The sequence below is a fragment of the Equus asinus genome, chromosome 24, assembly GCF_041296235.1.
Source record: "Equus asinus isolate D_3611 breed Donkey chromosome 24, EquAss-T2T_v2, whole genome shotgun sequence".
In the NCBI taxonomy this organism is placed as follows: Eukaryota; Metazoa; Chordata; class Mammalia; order Perissodactyla; family Equidae; genus Equus; species Equus asinus.
Genome location: NC_091813.1, coordinates 27,965,926 through 27,985,366, shown reverse-complemented (window position 1 = coordinate 27,985,366; position 19,441 = coordinate 27,965,926). Strand labels below are relative to the sequence as shown.

Here is a 19,441-nt window from a genome sequence, read left to right as displayed (position 1 = left end):
CTTCCACGTCCTAACCCATGGCTGAAATATCCATTTGCCTGTAATAATTTCACAATGAAGGATTGAGGAGTGGTGTTGCAGGACACTATCCCTCAAGACTTCATTTTTGTTTCTTTTAAAGACATAGCACTTTTTTTTTTTTAAAGATTGGCCCTTAAGCTAACGTCTGTTGCCAATCATCTTTTTTTCTTTCTTCTTCTTTTTCTTTTTCTTCTCCCTAAAGCCCCCCAGTACATAGTTGTATATTCTAGTTGTAGGTCCTTCTAGTTTTTCTGTGTGGGATGCTGCCACAGCATGGCTTAATGAGTGGTGCTAGGTCTGTGGTCAGGATCCAAACTGGCAAACCTGAGGCCACCAAAGTGGAGTGCGAGCTTAACCACTCTACCATGAGGCCGGTCCCTCAAGGAGACTTCTGAAACTTGAGTTTCAGACAAAATCCCATCAGTCTTTTTTAAATATGTGGAAGAAAACAGAATAGTACATTTATTCCAGTTGTGACAAGAAGACATTCTTGATTATTAGAGAAATGATTTCATTGTATGAAAATAAACAAAAATAGCGTAAAACACGTAAATAACAGAATGGGTAAATGCATGTGAGAAAGTAATAAAACTTCTATATAGTTCCATTTCATAGTTGACCAAGTGCTACTATTAGGCAGTTTATATATATATATAAAAGACATGTATTTAACACATTAAAAAATAACTTCATGGGGCTGGCCTGGTGGCACAGTGGTTAAGTTTGCATGTTCCACTTCTGCAGCCAAAGGTTCATTGGTTCGGATCCCGGGTGCGGACATGGCACTGCTTATCAAGCCATGCTGTGGCAGGCGTCCCACATATAATGTACAGGAAGATGGGCACAGATGTTAGCTCAGGGCCAGTCTTCCTCAAAAAACAAAAACAAAAACTTCATCAGCAGTGGAATACTTGCAAATTCGAAAGAACTTGGCAAATTCAAAAGGTTTTTCTTCTGCTTCCTTCCTGTACTCTCAGGGGTGTTCGAACTCTTGACTGTGCACCCGTTACATGACTGTGAGGAAGGCACAGCCCTGTGATTAGATTTTCCCAGATTCAGATCCAGATTCAAATCCAGAGTACTCACTTCACAGGTTGAGGCAAAGTAGTCATCTTTTCCTTGCGTCAGTTTCCTCATCTATAAAATGGAACTGTGATTTTATTTACTTTAGTTTTTATTTTTATCAAAGTCCTACAGGCATATAGTTTAAAGAATCACACGGTTCTCCAAGGCTTGTCAGGGTAAACTAGAGTCTCCCCTACTGCCCCCTCCCTGTCTCAGAGAGAAAGAACAAGTGGAACCCGTTTGTGGAAATGTGCTGGGGAATGAATGAGTGAAGTCTGAGTACTTCTTAGGATCAACAGGCAACCGAGAAGGCTGTCTTTATGTTAGTATTATGGTAAGTAAAACTATGTCCTTGTATGAAATAGGCTTTGATGAGATGGAGATGGAGACCCAAACTGTTAAAACAGAGGAAGGCCAAGACCCCAGGACAGACAGATCCCACAAGGAGACGGAGAATGAGAAACCAGAGAGAAGCCGCGATTCCACCATTCATACAGCCCCTCAGTTCCTCGTGGACACGATTTTCCAGGTACTAAATGTTCAGAAATTACTGCTTTAATACGTTGATAAAATGTAATTATAAATTGCTTTTAAATTTTTGTCTTTAGAACTTGATGGAGCAATTGGTTGTTTTGGGGTATAGTATCCTTAAACAAAGTTTTAAGGAATACTGCTGGTATGACAGGTGTTCTCTAAGCAGGTAACACTGTTCCAGCTGTTGATCCCAGGGTCACAGTGTCCTGACCTGGCGTGATGATGGGTCTGGTCCTCAGGCCTCTGACTATCACAGCTGCTCCTCTCAACATCCACAATGTTTGTGTGAGGAGCCTGTAGGACATGTAATAGTTTATGGTGGTTAATGCCCCCATATTTGGTTTAATGTCTGCATTGAGGAAGAGCTGATTAACTGAGTTGTTTCCCTAATCATTTAATGGCAGCCTAGATTAATCAAAAAAAATTTCATTATTGATATCCTCATGGGTGTTTTATTTTTGTTTTGCTGGGATGGATTTATAAATGTTAAAATTTCCTTTACCCATCTTGTCTCTACAAAACGGGAAGCTGAAGAATGATTGTCTTTATTGTGCCATTAAATTTGCTTAAGTTTTGCATCTCAGGGGTATGTACTTGCAGTTCATACTTCAGGGAAGAAGGCAGCCAGTGATAATGATTTGGCATTTCCAACCTGGGCTGCCTCTCATCTGTGGCTTTTTCTTCTTAGCCCCTTTTAAAAGATGTCAGCGAGCTAAGACAGGAGCTGGAAAGACAGCTGGAAACATGGCAGCCACATGAATCCAGACACCCCGAAGACGTAAGTCTTGAGTCTTTCCGTAAAATATCTTGACTCTTGTTTTTTTTAAGATAACAGCAAACTTAATACATTCTTAGCTCTAAATGCCTTTGTAAAAGGAACTGAGTATATGGAGAATACAATTACAGTCCTGAGGACTAAATGTATCCATTGCTGTCTGCCTACTTTGCCACTAGATCTGTAGCTTAATTAAAGCAGAGAGAAACTGATGTGTTTAGTTTCTTTAACTTCTGTTGCTCGCTCTGTAATGGATGACAGTGGTTGAGGAATGGGGCAAAAGTCTATACCGTGTCATCCTCAGAATAGGCCACCTAGAATTTTGCTGGCTGACTTAACGTGGCAGCAGAAATTAACCAGAAGTTTCATTTTTAATGACTTTGCATCCTGAATTTTCTATATATATATATATATATATATATATATATTTTTTTTTTTTTTTTTTTTTAATTTTACATCTATCGTCATCATTCCCACCACATATGTGTATTGAGTGCTCTGCTGTAGTTGGCGGAAAAATCAGGGAGTTTGTGTCCAGGAAATAAGAACACTCTTGAGGGTGTTACTTGAGAGATGTGCACTCACTTGTCACTTTTGCTTTTGAAACATGACCCTGAGGGCCCATTATTAGGTGGCTGGATCCAAGTGGCACCAAGATTACTCACTGACAGCTCCCTCCCCACGTGAAGGGTACAGGCTATAGTCTTTTAGCCGATGTGAATACGGCATTGATTTGGTCATGAATTCCAAGATTTTACTGTCTTGTTTCACTCTTTCTCACTTGGAACTGAGTTGTGGTTTTGATGGAAAGGGGACATTTTTGATCAAGTGAATTAGATGGCAGCTTGCTGAGAGAAGCTTTAAAGAGCATCTGTTGAGAAAGTTCACGCGAGTCATTTCTACTACTTGGTTTCATGCCTTCATCCAGCTGTAATGACTTTGGTTGTCTCTGACATCCTAAGGGTAACTTACATGTTGTTGTTGTCACAGGAGAAGGCTGCAGCTGAGATGTGGCAGAGTTACCTGGTCTTAACTGCGCCTCTTTCACAACAGTTGTGTGAACAGCTTCGCCTTATCTTAGAGCCTACCCAGGCAGCCAAGCTGAAGTAAGTCTTCTCCATGGACACGCACACAGTGCCCTAAAAAGATGGCAGTGTCGCCTTTTCTGTTGAGCTCAGCACCTAACCAATTATGGTTCTGGCTCCTAGATGGCCATTTCTGCTCCACAGGCACCACTATGGTGTTCCTTATCCTTTTTCATGTTGTTGTCTCTGATAACTAAGTTATCAATAAGTATGCAGTTTCTGTTAAGTTTGGTGTGAGTGCAGATTCTTTGATTCATTAATATCTGATGGGAAAATTGGCTGAGCCTTTGGGTGTCTGTGTTGCTCACCTTATTGTGTTGGGTTACTCACTTGCTGCGTTAGCTAGATCTTTTCAAAGATCTGTCCAAAATCATAGTTTTAGAACAGAAGAGACTCCAAAAGTTAATATTCTGTGCAAACATTTTTTTCTAATTTTTAAAATGTGTCTTAGCTTTTCTGGAAGGACCTAAGTATTATTGCCACATACATACCCACTTTTTCCGGTTGCAGGTCAAGATGATCCTGGCCCTTAATTAACAGTAACACCTTATTGTGGCAGATTACTGCTTATTTGGTATTGTTGGTTATAAGCTATTATTAATGTGATTTTATCCTTTAAAAATAGTCTCCTTTATAAAAAAGGGATGAGCAGTTTTCAACTAATCTTTGCCCATTTGGGTAAATTTAATAGAGGAGACTATCGAACTGGAAAGCGGCTGAACATGCGAAAGGTCATCCCATACATTGCTAGTCAGTTTCGGAAAGACAAGATTTGGCTTCGAAGGACCAAGCCCAGTAAACGCCATTATCAGATTTGTTTGGCTATTGATGACTCTTCCAGCATGGTCGACAACCACACCAAACAGGTAAGGAAGAGAAGTGTAGTGGTCGTCTGATGAGAAATTAACACCAAACCATGTCCCACAGGCCACGTAAATGTTTTAAATATGATCTGGCAAAAAGTACTGTGAAATACCAATCTCTCTGTTCTCAGAATGTGATACCATATTTGAGAAGACCTAAAATTTAAAGAGTTCAAAAGGGCAATTTCAGGATTTCTCAGCTATTTTGGTCTCTTACTGTTGCCAGTCTTTTAAATTATTTTGCTTCTTAGACTTGCTATGCTGTTGTCTAGCTGCAGGTTAAGTAACTCCAACAATGTTTATTTGCCACAGAAATGCAATGTACTATTTATTAAACCATTCTTTAAGACCATGCACAACATAATATCTGAATATCTTTGATTTTTCTTTGTCTGAAATTATCTAGAATTAGTGTTCTCTCAGTATTAATAAGGCTTATGAGCCTGAATAGAACTGCCCCCATTGTGGACCCTGAGGCTGTGTGTTGGTTTTGCAGTGACGCTGTTACCCAGCGCAAGCCAGTGAGCAACCTAAAGTCTACACATGTGCTGGGTTCCGATCCCAGCTCCCCACTTACTACCACATGACTTTGGCAATTTATTTACTACTACTACTACTTTTTTTTTAAAGATTGGCACCTGAGCTAACAACTGTTGCCCATCTTCTTTTTTTTTTTCCCTGCTTTTTTCTCCCTAAATCCCCCCAATTTATTTACTTCTTAAGTGTCAGTTTCATCTTCTGAAATTGAGGATTGTAACAGTACTTACCTCATATGCAGAGTTGTTGCGAAACTTGAATGAAATAATGTATGTTGAGCACTCACTTTCATGCCCAGCACTGGGTATGTGTTTAACAGATGTTAGTTGCTACAAGTTTCATCATCTTTTTAGTTGAATTTAACTTCTAAAACTATCTATGTTGTCATTTATGCATAGATTCGAATTGGTTTTTAAAAATCTTGTACCCATAAGAGATTACTTTTTATCTAGTCAAAAAAAAAAGAGAAAGAAAATGTTTAAAAATGTATGGACCGAATTTCTCAAGATGACCTTGGTTAGGTGCTGTCTAGAGCAGCCCTTTCCCGCCAGTGTAATGGATTCTAGGTTTCAGGATTAGCGGTTTGAGCCAAGACCTAAGGCCCACAGCCTCTGAGTGGTTGTGAACAGTCATACTGATGATGTTCTTTGTGTGCCGTACAAAAATAGCCTGTTCTGCGGGAATCTTGGTATAAAAAAGGTTGACAGGCACTGGTCTAGAGGGTATTCTGATTCCTTCAACCCTTAACTTTCTATTTCACAGCTCGCGTTTGAATCTTTGGCTGTGATTGGAAATGCTCTAACCCTCCTGGAAGTGGGTCAGATCGCGGTGTGCAGGTACGGGTGCCTTTTAATCCCACTGTGAAAACCACCCTCCCTTTGTTATTTTGATCACACAACAAAAAATAACTCCCACTGTATTTGGTTTTTCTCCCCCAAGTTTTGGAGAGTCTGTAAAGCTCTTACACCCCTTCCATGAACAGTTTGGCGATTACTCGGGGTCCCAGATTCTGCGGCTCTGCAAATTTCAACAAAAGAAAACCAAGATTGCTCAGGTATGCTGATGACATCAGGTGTCTTCTGCACAGTTATTAAGGTGGTGTAGGAGAGAGAATTTTTAAAACTCCCTCCTCTCCAATATTGTATTAGGACAGGTAAAATTTACAATATAGAATAGTCCTAAACCTCAGCCTGTGTGCCACTGGAGTAGAAACTTCCTTGGCATCCCTTAGTAAATAGGGTATGACCTCTTTTTCTTAGTTCCTCAAAGATCATTTAACTTTACATCATTGATTTTCTGGCTCCCTATTTTTCTGAGAGGTTTGGAACATTTTGCAAAAACAAGCCATCTCCAGTACCCTTGTCAGGTGGGTCAAGGGCAACTTCTCTCCCCCATTTTGCCTAGAGAAGAAATGATGTAAAATAAAGCCAATGACTTGCTCAGGATGACATAAGTTCAAAACACAGCATGGGATAATAATTCCTGTCCGCTTGATTCCTGCGCTAATTTAGCCTCTTTATGTTGCACTGGACATTTTGTGTTTTTTTGCTTTCTTTTTTTGCTCAATTATTTTCTTATCTTGAAAGATGGCTGTTTGGTTCATTTGAGGGAGTTACTGACTTCTTATCCCCTAGGGGAAGTACTTCTTTTCCTTTGGGGTGTCTTGCAGAATGCTAGTGGTGTGTATGCCAGAGACACATGTCTTGTCTGTCTTGAGAATGCCAGCACTCTAGGGTAAACGCCACGCAGTGCGAGGATCCTTGGTCCTTCACCTACAGGTGTCTGGAAGGGAGGCTTTGATTGCCTACAGATCTGAGATGGTTATCTTATCACTCAAATGTCAGAAGTAATTTCAGCCTCGATGGCAATGAGAATGGAGGTTAATAAATAGTTTTCTAATTGTCTCGCTCTGGTTCTGGTTTAGTTTCTAGAGTCTGCAGCCAACATGTTTGCAGCCGCTCAGCAACTCTCACACAACATCACTCCAGGTGAGCTGCATTCTCATCTTTATCAACAAAACGCTTTTCTCTTCTCTACTCTCGCAAGCTGCTTGTTTCATCTCACTGTTCCCATGACCACATTTTATAGTGTGTGCTATACAGGAAAAGACAGACAGGAGATGGAGAGCTATTGAGCATTTATGGAATTTTTTAATCAACCATTTATAAATTCATTCAAAAATTTTTATTGAACCCATACTCCTGAGGCTTTATAAATCAATGGAGGAATTAGACACTAATGAACTAGTTTGTAATTAACTAGTAGATACTTGATAGATTGAGTTCAGAGTTGTGAAAGAAAGGAGCAAAGTGTGTGGAATTAAGTATAAAGAACATTCTGTAATATTTCAATGACAGAGGAAAGCAGAGGACAACATAATTCAGAAACCAGCTAATACAACCAGGACTGATTTGGGGCTTGAAACACAGTACTTCTTGTCTAGCTCTTTCCAAAATCTCTCAATCCTGATTGTGTCATGGAGAAACTTCCTGTTTGAAGCAAGTCATTCGCACCTCTCAACGCTGCTAACCTTGCTTGACAGAGACGGCCCGCCCTCAAGCACTGCAGTCTTCACTAGAAACGTTTGATAGCTAAAATTTAAAGATTTTTTATTCACTGTTTATTTTAATGGTCTCTTCTATTTTAGTTTTTGCTTAAATGAGTCAATTTCAAGAAAGAAACCCAGAAATTAGGTATAAGCAATTGGCAGAAATCTGAAGGAGCTAGACGATGACTGACATTTGGAAGACAGTCAGTCCCAGGTTTCTGACTTGGGCTCTTCCTTCTAAAGGCCTACTCGGTGCTGCCGTTTTTATACTTTGTAGCCATCAGCATGTTTTAATTCTCATATGTTGCTCTACAACGCAGTTGATCTAGATGTGACATTCCCTGGAGCACTGGAGGGAAATTATTTTACTGACAGAAGGAAGCTACATATGTCTTCGTGCAGCCTTGTCTCTGACTCGGGCATCGGAAATCAGATCTGACTAGAGACCACTTTTGCTTGTGCCTTGAATTCATCACTTTCAGAGATGTTTGGTTTAGAAAGCCTGAACTAATCTGTCTTATATAGTTTCGAGTTGTTGTTAAAAATGGATTTTTGTTGTTCCTTCCTTCCTCTCTTGTTGTTATGTTCTACTGCAGAAACTGCACAGCTCCTCTTGGTGGTCTCTGATGGACGTGGCCTTTTCCTCGAGGGCAAAGACAGAGTGCTAGCAGCAGTCCAGGCTGCCCGGAATGCTAACATCTTTGTCATTTTTGTTGTGTTGGACAATCCCAGTTCACGGGTGAGCGACTACTAAAAGCCACTTTTCTGGGGATAAAGTAGGGATTACCTTCAGCCTTTTCTATCTGAAATATGGCCTGGCTCACACCATCATACCCAGACCTCTGAACATTCACGGTTTTCAGTCCAGACAGTGTTCTAGGCACTCCCTAAGTATTTCCACATTTAACCTTGCGGTAATCGAGTGAGGTAGGGATCGCTATTCTCACTTCATGGTGAAGGACAGAAACCCAGAGAGGTTGTTGGTAGTGAGCGCGAAGGCCAGGACTCAGACTGACTGCAGAGATCATCTCTTAACCACTCTTCTGCCAGCTCTCACACTGGGGGGTCATCGCTTCCCTCTGCACAGTGTCAGTGAAGGTCCTGTGGCCGTGACACGGGCCTTGTCCACCTGGAAACATAGACCAGCCCTTTCCAGTTGTATCTCCACAGTGCCCTCCTCACAGCAGGAAGCGTCTGTCGCTAAGGGAAAGATGCTCACCGGGCAGTTCTTGGCAGGGGAAGCACTGTCTCCACAGGTGACACTAAGGCCTGGATAGCCAGTTGAAGATTTAATGTGAATTACTGCAAGTAGAGAATGGGAGACAGCATTGTGGGGAAATCAGGTTTTCCTGTCTAGCCCTTTCTGTGTCCATTCTCCTGGAAGGGGTGCTCAGAGAACTGCCTCTTCCTTAAGGAGACTTCTGAAAATTCTCTTTTACTTACTAATAAAAGGTAGTTTTATATGCAGGAATTAAGACACAGGAGACCTAAAAATTGTCAGCAAAAGAAATCAGCATGAGGGACTAGCCCAGTGGTATATGGTTAAGTTCGCCCGCTCTACTTCAGTGGCTCAGGGTTCACAAGTTTGGATCCCAGGCACGGACGTACACACTGCTTATCAAGCCATGCTGTGGCAGTGTCCCACATACAAAGATAGAGGAAGACTGGCACAGATCTTAGCTCAGTGCCAATCTTCCTCACCAAAAAAAGGAGAGAGAGATCATGGAAGAGTGAGCCAAGGACACTGATTTAGTTTTACTTTCTGTTACAAAATGTCTTCTGTTAACAGGATTCTATCTTGGACATTAAAGTACCAATATTTAAAGGACCTGGAGAGATGCCGGAAATCCGATCCTACATGGAAGAGTTCCCATTCCCATTCTATATAATTCTTCGTGATGTGAATGCGCTTCCTGAGACGCTCAGCGATGCCCTCAGGCAGTGGTTTGAGTTGGTGACGGCCTCTGACCACCCATAGAACAGAAAGAACACAGTCCAAAGCGAGAGACTTTAAACCACGGTCAGGCTGTCATGCTTCCTGCCCAGGTGCTCTCTTTTGGACAACTGTTTCTGAACTTGCAGCTCTGAAATATATCCTTTTATCTTAGATCTGATTTATAAAAATCAGCTACAAGAAATTTTATTGCAATGTATATTTTATTTTACAATATGATTTCAGAGCCTGGAGAAAGCTCTCAGGCTCCTGCTTTGCCTGGGCTGCAGTTCTTGTAGCAAACCTGGGGCAGCGAAGGAGCAGCGGGTGAATGGTCTCGTCCCTGGGTGAGAGCTGCCCGTCCACCCTGTCTTGAAAGTCCAGCCCTGGGAAGAGGCCACACCTCCCCCGAGGGGCCACGCCGCCTGCTTCCCCTCACAGGGACGCTGGACGCCTGCCTCGAGGAGAGGCTGCCAGGCGCACGCCAGTTCTGTGGACAAAGGAGTAAAGGGAGCTGCCCTTTGACCCTGCTCTAAGGCTCTGCCTTGCCAAGCCCCCAGTGTGTATGCAAAAGCTGTCAAGTGCCTGAGACAGCTGCCGTTTTCTAAAATGTCTGAGTGTGTGTTTTCTTAATGTGCTTCATGTGAAAGGAACCACATTCTCTTCAAGGGCAGGAAGCTTGTGGTGTGTGTGTTCTCACAAAGCAACCTGACACCAGACATTGGGGGAGCCCAGGTAATGAGAACAGTGATCCTTGTGCTGTATAAAAATGAAGTGGCTTTCAGTGTCCTTCTTCACATTTGCTGCTTCGGGAGACTATGCAATGATGGAAAGATGATTTCCCCTGTTTATTTCATTCTCTCAGTGCCACAGTCCTTGTTGTTGTAGTAATTTATTTCTTTAGTTCATTTTTTTTCTTAACAGTTAAGAGGAAGAATCATTCTTCACACTGCTTTCAAGCTGGACTGAGCCAGTCTTACTCTGGGAAAGAAATGCTGTGTCCAAAAGAACTAAGTAGCTACATCTATTTTATTTTTCGTCCAGTCAAAATACATCAACGGTTTTTAGGCAGTTTTTACTTTCCCAGAAAGCAGTGCTTGAATACTTGAAACCGTGTGCTGTGTTCTCTTTAAGTTCTGTCAGAATGTTCTTTTGTAGACCACAGGCCATGATGTAATTGTCTGTCTCCACATCTGTTATCAAGTTACACTGTGAAGTTTGCCACCCTTTTGAGGTGGTCATCAAAGACACAGACTGCTTGTTACTTAACCAAGTGTCCTAAAGCATGTACCTGAGGTTCTGTCACGTCATCCTTTTTTATTCTAAAAAGCTATGCAGCTTATATTCTAAGAACTATTAAAAAAAATTTCCCACCATTGATGTAATTTTTGACCATTCTTGATGGAATGCAACAGAGGAATGTAAAAGGTGTGCTAGGTGCGTGATCTTACGTGCTGGATCAGCCAGCCGTCACTAGTGCATACTATGCCAACGGCCCCAAGATTCAAGTGGCTTACTACAGTGAGGGTTTATTTCTCACTGTGTTCATGTCCATGGAGGGTGAGCTGCAACATGCTGGCCTATTGGCAGAGAAAAACAAGCAAGTCGGTAGAAACAAACAATGGCTCATAAAGATTTTGCTCCAAAATGACATGTCTGTTCCACTCACATTTCATTGGCCAAAACGCTGTATGGGGAGCAGGCAGTTAAATCTTCCAGCAGCGTTGGGTCTGGTAGGGAAAGACACCAACATGAGAACAGTGATGCAGTCTATCATATCGACATTTAATTGACAGGACCATCTAAACTGGAGCTTCCTAACCAGAGTGCCAAGATGGTGATTCCCTTGGCCCTAGGACAGTTCATAGGGTCTGGGACACTAGCAATACCAGTAAGCAGGTACCCAAGAGTGCCAGTCTCAGCTTGTGCTAGGATGGGAAAAGGGTTGGGAAGCATGGGACCAGTTACAGGAGACCTACCAGGAACTGATGGGGTGGGGGGTCAGGTGGACCATGACCTGAGGCAAGAAGCATAACACAGGGGGCCGGCCCTGTGGCCGAGTGGTTAAATTCGCACGCTCCCCTTTGGCGGCCCAGGGTTTTGCTGGTTCGGACCCTGGACACGGACATGACACCGCTCATCAAGCCATGCTGAGGTGGCATCCCACAGGCCACAACTAGAAGGACCCACAACTAAAAATATACAACTATGTACTGGGGGATTTGGGGACAAGAAAGAGGAAAAAAAAGATTGGCAACACATGTTAGCTCAGATACCAATCTTTAAAAACAAGAAAAGCAGCACGACACACCTGAGTCACTGAGAGGAAGTTACTGAGGATATGCTTGCTCTCTCACTCGGAGCTCAACCTTTGTCTCTGCCTTACTTTCCTCTCTGTCTCCAGCTAAACCGCAGTCTTGTCCGGCCTCACTTCTGAACTTTCACCTCATCCTGTCTTCCCCTCTGCTGTCCTCTGGCTGCACTGCAGCTCTTTACTCTGTAGCCCGGACGACTTCTGCGGGATCCCAGATACATCATTTTGCTGGCTTCACTTCATCCTACTCAGAATATCCAAGGACATCTTTCTAAAACTCCTTCAGATGTCCCTGTAGTCAAGACGGTATTATTCATGCTTCTTGACCTGACTCCGGTCCCTTCTCTCCCAGCATCCCTGCCACACTATTTGATCAGGTCACAGCAAAGCACAGAGGTCCTGGAATGTGCCAGCGTTCCATTCGTACTTTGTCTGGAATTCTCTCATCTACTTTGCTTTTCTGACAAGCAGCTACTTCAGATACGCCCTCCAGGAAGAGGGCGCTCCCACGATATAACCCTGGACATCATCTGTAATACATGTTAGACTTAGATGTCTTCCTGCCCAAAGTGTGAATCTGGGGACACGGAGTATATATGACTCATGACGGTATTACCAGTGTCTAGAGTGAGTGACTGTTTCTGGATGGGAAGAAGAAATAGTGTAAAAATCTGTTCACACATATTAATTTATAAATTAAACACCATCAAAATTTTAATAAAGACCCTAAGATGATTTGGAGGGAAATGATACAGAGCATTAATAGAAGATTCTTACAAGAAACCACAGGGGAACAGTTCTGCCAGATAATAAAACATGACAGACAGCAAAATTAAAAACATGATACTAGTCCCAGATGAAATAATTCTGAACAGATTATTCAGACCCTAAAAGAATTTACCATATGGGCATCAGAAAGCCCAGGAAGAGTAATGAATTATTTAATAAATGACGTTGAAATTAGCAGCTGGAAAAGAACTTACATCCACAACATGCCATATACCAAAGTAAATTCTAGATGGAGTAAATATTTTAAAAATTAACAATAAAAAAGTTTTTAAAAAAATTCCAAAGCTCTGAAGGGAAAAAAATGAAAAGCCTCAAAAGAAAAAGAAAAATATGCCTGATGTGCAGGACTTAAAGCTATTCTTATGGGAAAAAGTAAGCAAGCAAACAGCCCATATAAAATGAGAATAAAAGCTTTGATCATCATAAGTGGACCAAAGTCATGACAATTCACAAAATAAATAAGTGGTAAGGGATATTTAACTTTACTATTTAACAAAAAGATCAGAAATGAATTGCTATTGCTAATTAGTAGACAAAACTCGAAGGAAGTCATGGGGTTAGTATCACTTGTACAAGGCCTGGTAATGTTCCAAAACAGCTCATCGTTAGAACGCTTAGATGTGCCAGGTCCTGTTCTCAGTGCATTACACCCAGCAGCAGCAACTGAGGCAGATGCTGTCATCTCACTTCACAGATGAGGAAACAGGCCGCGAGAGGGTAGGGAGCCAGGACACATCCAGGAAAACGGAACAGCAAGGGCTCCAACAAGGGGGGCAATCAAGTAAATGTTCAGTAAACAGGAAATTGAATGACCATTTTTGGCTGTATTTTAATTCGGGACAATCCTATTTGGAAAAGTAATACAGCAAAGATACACTAACCCCACTTACAGTCACAGAACCCAAGGGCATGTGGTGTGTGGTTGGGGAGGGTAAAACAATTACGAGGCAATAAACGCTTAAGGCGTGGGGATGTTCAGTTCCTTGTTCTATTAGTATTTTGTATTAGATACAAAATTCCTAAAACCGCAATGAGGCAGCTATTTAAAACCTTGTAACTAATGACAATCATGAAGACCACCATGCTGGGAAAATGCTTGCGACAGAAAAGAGGATGAACATGAGGAAAAAAAGACAGAGCAGGACGTAAACTTTAAAAGAAACTAACATTTAAGTTTTTAGTATTTTTAACTGTACACATTAAAAAAGCTTATAAGGAATATACTAACTTTGCTCTCACCCCCAAAAAACTTTATTTAATGAAACTTCCAATTAATGAGACCAGGAGCCAGAATTGTGCTGCCTTACCACTGCTATTTGATCATCACAACCGCCCATGCCGCAAGAACTGGTATCCCGTTTCACAGATAGGAAAACAGGCTGAGACACGGGAAACCGCTAAGCCGGGGAGGTCACACCTGCATCCCAGCCCTTGGGCTTCAGTTCCCACTGGCTGCCTAGCTCCCCGGGCCAGAACTCCTCAGGCCGTCTCCCAGAAAACCGAGCTCGCCCCGGCCCCTGGTCACCGCCCACTTCCGCTCCTGCGCACTGGGGCCCTATAGAGGCCGCGCCGTGTGCAGGACATGGCGACTTCCCGCTTACCCCCAGCGACGCTGACGCTAAAGCAGGTACCAGCTGTTCCCGCCGGCCTTCTAGGGCACCTTCTCGGGGTTTAAACTGAATTGTCCACCTGTCCCTCCACCCAGTCTACGGAGTCGGTCTCGCCGTGACCGGGCCAGGCACAGGGGAGACAGAGCCCTCCCCTGCGCGCACTCCCTTTGTGATTGGCTCGGGCGGGGGGCGGGGCTTCCCGCCGCAGGGGCTGACGGGCGGCGCGGCGTAGGGGGCGGGGGCTGCCGTGTGGGCGTGGGTTTGTGCGGCGGGCGGGCTCTGGATCTCTCAAAGCCCTGATGCCGCAGCGGCCCCAGCGCCACGGTGGAGACCGCTCTGGCTGGGTACTGAGCGACGGCAAGGAACGAATGCGACTACCGAAGGATTTTAACCGCGGTCCTTTAGAGAAAGCGCCTTCCCGTGGTTACGGCTTCTAGGAGCCGGTGGCCCTTTTCTGCCCGCTAGTCAGCTGATTTTCAGGCTTCTTAGGTTTGACAAGGGTGTAAGCAAACAGCCCAGATAAACTTCTTGCTCTTTGCTTAAAAAAAAAAAGTGGAGTTTTTTGCCCTTTTCAAAACTGAGGACCCAAGGGAAGTCATCTGTTGACAGTGTGGTTTGCTGAAGCAGAGCCCTCGGGCAGTGAGCTGTGCAGTTACAACTGCCATTTCTCCCCCTGCGCAGTTCATGAGAAGGCAGCAAGTTCTCCTGCTCTACAGAAGGATTCTGCAAGCAATTCGGCAGGTGCCGAATGATTCTGATCGCCAGTACTTGAAGGACTGGGCAAGGGAAGAATTCAAAAGAAACAAAAGTGCCACCGAAGAGGTGAGGACAGGTCCTGGCCCTTTTGTACTGATTGATGAATTTTTTAGAAAGTTTGGTAGACCTCTTGGAATATAAATGTCACTGAGATGGTATATCTCCATCATTGCTCTTAAGTTACCGATTTTCCACTCGTGATGTTTTACATTTTACAGTCTTTGCTGTTTCTGCTCTCTAGGTAGCATCAGGTGAGTCTTCTGTTAAACCACACATAGACACACACACAGGAGAAGATTATAAATATTACATCATGATGGTTCGGGAAGTTCCATGCCGGGGGTGTACGAAAGCATGCCAGACATTGCGTACCCCTATCTGTCAGCTTGTGGCTTTCCTAATATGCGGCAGTTCCAATTCTCAGTACTGGTTTCCCCGGCTATGTGAAAGCAGAGGGTTCCTATGAAACTCTTCATAAGCCGAAATGGCATAAAGCGAAGAAGCAATCACCATTAATTTACATAGGAAAAACTTTTGAGCATTCCTAGACCCAAAAAAAATCCATCAAATCATACCAAATAACACAGAAAACCTAAAATAACACTAACATATAGTAAAAGCAGGAATGATATGATAAATACACAGCCTATATAAAATAGAAATAATGTAGGCACAGCGTGGTTTCACTTACCAGAATTTGGAAGACAGCCAGGACACTGGGAGGCTGAGAGGTGGTGGTGATGATGATGGGGTGTCAGGTGGAGTGGTCAGAGACTGGGTGTAGGAGAGAGAGGAACAGGGTCATCTATTAACATCTCATCATCATCTGAATCCATCAGGGCAGGAAGGTCACTAACGTCTACACCTCCTTCTGCCTGCCTCGGTGTCAAAGGTCTGCTGTGGCTGATGTGACAGGCTTGCAATACACAGTGGGCTTGAGTGCTGAGCCTCTGGAATGGCTCACTGCAAAACAAGTGCTGACCGCTGTTTTTGCTTTTCGCCTTTTTCGTAAAAGCTGAAATCCTGTTTAGATTTCTTTCAGTTAGTGAAAACAGGTACTAATGTAGGTCTTTCGTAAAAGTGAGGTGGCACAAAGAGAAATTTCGGGGGGCAAAGCGGGGGGAACCTGTATTGGTTCTTGACTAACAAATAAAATGATAGAGCTGTACCTCGTTTAACCAGGTAAAACAGTGACCAGAGTTCACTTTCTCCTACAGGACGCAATCCGCATGATGATTACTCAAGGCAATATGCAGCTCAAGGAGTTAGAAAAAACACTTGCCTTAGCCAAATCTTAACTAGAGCATTATTTGAAAGATTTTCAAAGCCTCCATGTGTTTTGTCGAACTAGAGCTCAACCAAGGGCAGCCCAAAGCCAAGTCACACTGTTTGTATGTACAGTACTTGGCACAGTATCAGGACGTGGAGCATGGCGTGTCAGAGAGAGCGAAGAAATGAGCACCAGAACAACTGCTTAGCACTGAAAACCACACCCCGTATTTTTGAAGATGTTTCTGGGTGTTTCAGAAGTTCTTTTAAGAAGCGAAAACCAGTACAACAAATGGTCAATTAACACGTAAACAGATGCTCAACACCATTACCATCAGGGACATGGAAATGAAAACCACCATGAGATTCTGCTTCTCGTCACGAGAATGGCTGCCTTTAAAAAGGGAGATAATAACAAATGTTGGGGAAGAGACAGAGAAACTGGAACCCTCATACACTGCCGGTGGGAATATAAAATGGTGCAGCCATCTTAGAAAACAGACTGTCAGTTGTTCAAAAGGTTAAACATAGTTACCATATGATTCAGCAATTCTGGCCCTAGGTTTATAACCAAGAGAGCTGCAAGCATGTCTATAAAAAACGTGTACACGAATGTTCACAGCAGCATTATTCATAATAGCCAAAAAGTAGAAACTGCCCATTGTCTGATAATGGTTAAATTAAATGTGGTATAATAAAGTATTAATGAAAAGGAACGAAATACTAATACATGCTACACATGGCTGAACCTTGAAACCAGTCACAAAAGATCATATATTGTATGATTCCATTTACTTGAAATGTCTAAAATAGGCAGAAAGATCAGTGGTTGTGTAGGATTGTGGATGGCGTGGAGACTAATTGCTACTGGATATGGGGTTTCTTTTCTGAGTGATGAAAATATTCTAAAGTTAGATTGTGGTGTTGGTTGCACAACTCCGTGACTATACTAACATCCACGGAATCGTACATTTTACATGTACAGCATGTGAATTATATCTCAATAAAGCTGGGTTTCTTCTTCTGAGTTGTTTTTGACATATAACATTGTGTAAGCCAATAAAGCTATTTTTAAAAACTGTATGAGATGTGTACGGATGGCCAATAGACACATGAAAAGATGCTCATCATCACTAATCATCAGGGAAATGCAAATCAAAACTACACTAAGATATCACCTTACACCTGTTAGAATGGCAAAAATATCCAAAACCAAGAGTGACAAATGTTGGAGAGGCTGTGGAGAAAAAGGAACCCTCATACACTGTTGGGAATGCAAACTGGTGCAGCCACTATGGAAAACAGTATGGAGATTCCTCAAAAAGTTAAAAATAGAAATACCTTATGACCCAGCCATCCCACTACTGGGTATCTATCCTAAGAACCTGAAATCAGCAATTCCAAAAGTTCCATGCACCCCTATGTTCATCACAGCATTATTCACAATAGCCAAGTCATGGAACCAACCTAAGTGCCCAGCAACTGATGATTGGATAAAGAAGATATGGTGTATATATATACAATGGAATACTACTCAGCCATAAAAAGGGACAAAGTCATCCCATTCACGACAACATGGATAGACCTTGAGGGTATTATGTTGAGTGAAATAAGCCAGACAGAGAAAGACGAACTCTGTATGACTGCACTCATAGGTGGTAGTTAACATATAGACAAAGAGAACTGATCAGTGGTTACCAGGGGAAAGGGTGGGTGGGGTGGGGGGAGAGCACTAAGGGTGAAGCGGTGTACCTACAACATGGCTAATAATAATGTACAACTGTAATTTCACAAGGTTGTAAACTATCATAATCTTAATAAAAATATTTAAAAAAAAACTGTATGAGATGTAGGATTGGAGGTATACTGTCCTCAGGAGATACCCTGGAACTTTCTTGAAAAATCCTTCTGCATTACCCCTCATGGTTGTTGAAGTATGTTCTTCAGGTGTATCAGGATCTGATACTCAGGACTCTCCGAAAACATCACCATGGGGAATGTAGATCTGTTGGAAAGAAAGGTGAAAGAGAAGCGTAATGACCACATTGAAGCACTTACCAAAAAGAAGAGGCAACTTCTGGATAAAACTAATGCAATTACCTTAACATCCACATAGAAAGAAGTAAAGTACATCAATAGGGATGATCCTCAGTGCATTAGGTTCTCCTCCAGGGACAGGAAAAAATAGAGTTTGAAGAATACATCGGAGACAGAAGTTGACTTCAGGACACATTTGCAAGAGACCAGATGTATGACGCTGTTAATTTAGTGAAAGTGACAGCCTGTGGAAGAGGCTGGGGCTGGCCGTCCTGCAGACAGAAGGCCTCGTCTCTATTTACGGAACGGATCTAAAAAACTACCAAGAATCTGAGCAGCACCTGAAAGATGTAGGGAAAAATTTGCATAATGATAAATGGGAGGTAGTACTGGACTGGGTGCCAGAGGAGAGGCGTAAGCTGATGGTGGCGTGTTTCAATGATCCGCATTGCCAGGGTCCACCCCCACCCCACAGCCTCGGAGCCCACGGGACAAAATAATTCCGAATACTCTTCCACAGGGTAATATACTAATTCAAAATGCTTGCATGAGCCAATTTCCCGATTTTTATATAGATGTACATTAGTCAACCTGATGCAAAGCCATCTGATAAACAGAAGCAGCATTTGTGAAGTTTCTAAACAGAGAATACTTTTGTGTAGCATGATTGACATACATATTCAAGTATAGGCCGTCTCCATTAAATCTAAAATCTTGAAGCTAAAAGTCATCCTTTTATGAGGTGTGGAAGTCAGTGACTTGGTGACGTTCTTCCTAGCAGTGATGTATGTGGAAAGCATAAGACCATTTGCGGTTTTAATTTGCAAGGTCAGTTTGGTTTGAGATGCAAAAACCAGACTCCAGGAAAACCTAACTTGGGGTTTGTTTTCGTTATTCTGTTTTTTAAAGTGGGTAAAACCCTGAAAATTGAACTTTCATCTTCCAGAGGTTAACATTATTCTAACAGACAAGCTTTTCATCTCTAGAGAACGGTTTACTTGTTCACTTATCACAAGTCACTGCTTTGAGGAGCCCTTCAGAATACAGGCCAAGGCTGTTTAGCTTGAGATTTACTTAGCAGTTCTTCTCACACATGGAACCACGGTCATTAAGATGGAGGCCAGGATAGAACTCCTGGTGAAACATTTTACTCATCGTCTTTATGAGTATTCTGGACTAGACAACAAATTACCCTTCCGCGTGTTCCCTGTAAACGATCCTATACTCTTGTTTGAATGTTCAAGTTTTGTTCCTAAAGTTTAAGATGTTGGAATGTTCAGTTTATGTATTTGAACTACAATAAAT

General features: G+C 42.5%; 2 protein-coding genes and 1 long non-coding RNA gene across 4 annotated transcripts in view; 2 read left to right on the top strand and 1 right to left on the bottom strand.

Annotated features, from left to right (window-relative positions):
• The window catches only part of MDN1 (midasin AAA ATPase 1), a 162,033-nt gene extending 151,298 nt beyond the window's left edge, over positions 1-10,735 (top strand). Inside the window, exons 94-102 of the mRNA XM_014866691.3 lie at positions 1,452-1,615; positions 2,309-2,398; positions 3,386-3,501; positions 4,172-4,346; positions 5,643-5,716; positions 5,820-5,934; positions 6,805-6,868; positions 8,025-8,167; positions 9,218-10,735. Of these exons, the coding sequence (XP_014722177.3) occupies positions 1,452-1,615; positions 2,309-2,398; positions 3,386-3,501; positions 4,172-4,346; positions 5,643-5,716; positions 5,820-5,934; positions 6,805-6,868; positions 8,025-8,167; positions 9,218-9,406 (1,130 nt within the window). The 3' untranslated portion in view covers positions 9,407-10,735. The remainder of the gene's footprint in view (positions 1-1,451; positions 1,616-2,308; positions 2,399-3,385; positions 3,502-4,171; positions 4,347-5,642; positions 5,717-5,819; positions 5,935-6,804; positions 6,869-8,024; positions 8,168-9,217) is intronic.
• LOC106847417 (uncharacterized) lies at positions 755-14,265 on the bottom strand. Of its 2 annotated transcripts, XR_011497896.1 has the most exons (4): positions 14,066-14,265; positions 11,031-11,091; positions 1,108-1,171; positions 755-887 (listed from the first exon to the last, which is right to left on the bottom strand). It is a non-coding gene; the product is annotated as an uncharacterized lncRNA (long non-coding RNA). The 2 variants fall into 2 exon arrangements; XR_011497895.1 differs by lacking the exons at positions 755-887; positions 1,108-1,171 and adding an exon at positions 10,803-10,941.
• LYRM2 (LYR motif containing 2) lies at positions 13,907-18,653 on the top strand. Its single transcript, XM_014866693.3, has 3 exons — positions 13,907-14,091; positions 14,756-14,896; positions 16,048-18,653. The coding sequence occupies exons 1-3, from the start codon at positions 14,047-14,049 to the stop codon at positions 16,126-16,128; spliced, it is 267 nt and encodes an 88-aa protein (XP_014722179.1). The 5' UTR covers positions 13,907-14,046; the 3' UTR covers positions 16,129-18,653.
• The last annotated feature ends 788 nt before the right edge of the window (positions 18,654-19,441 follow it).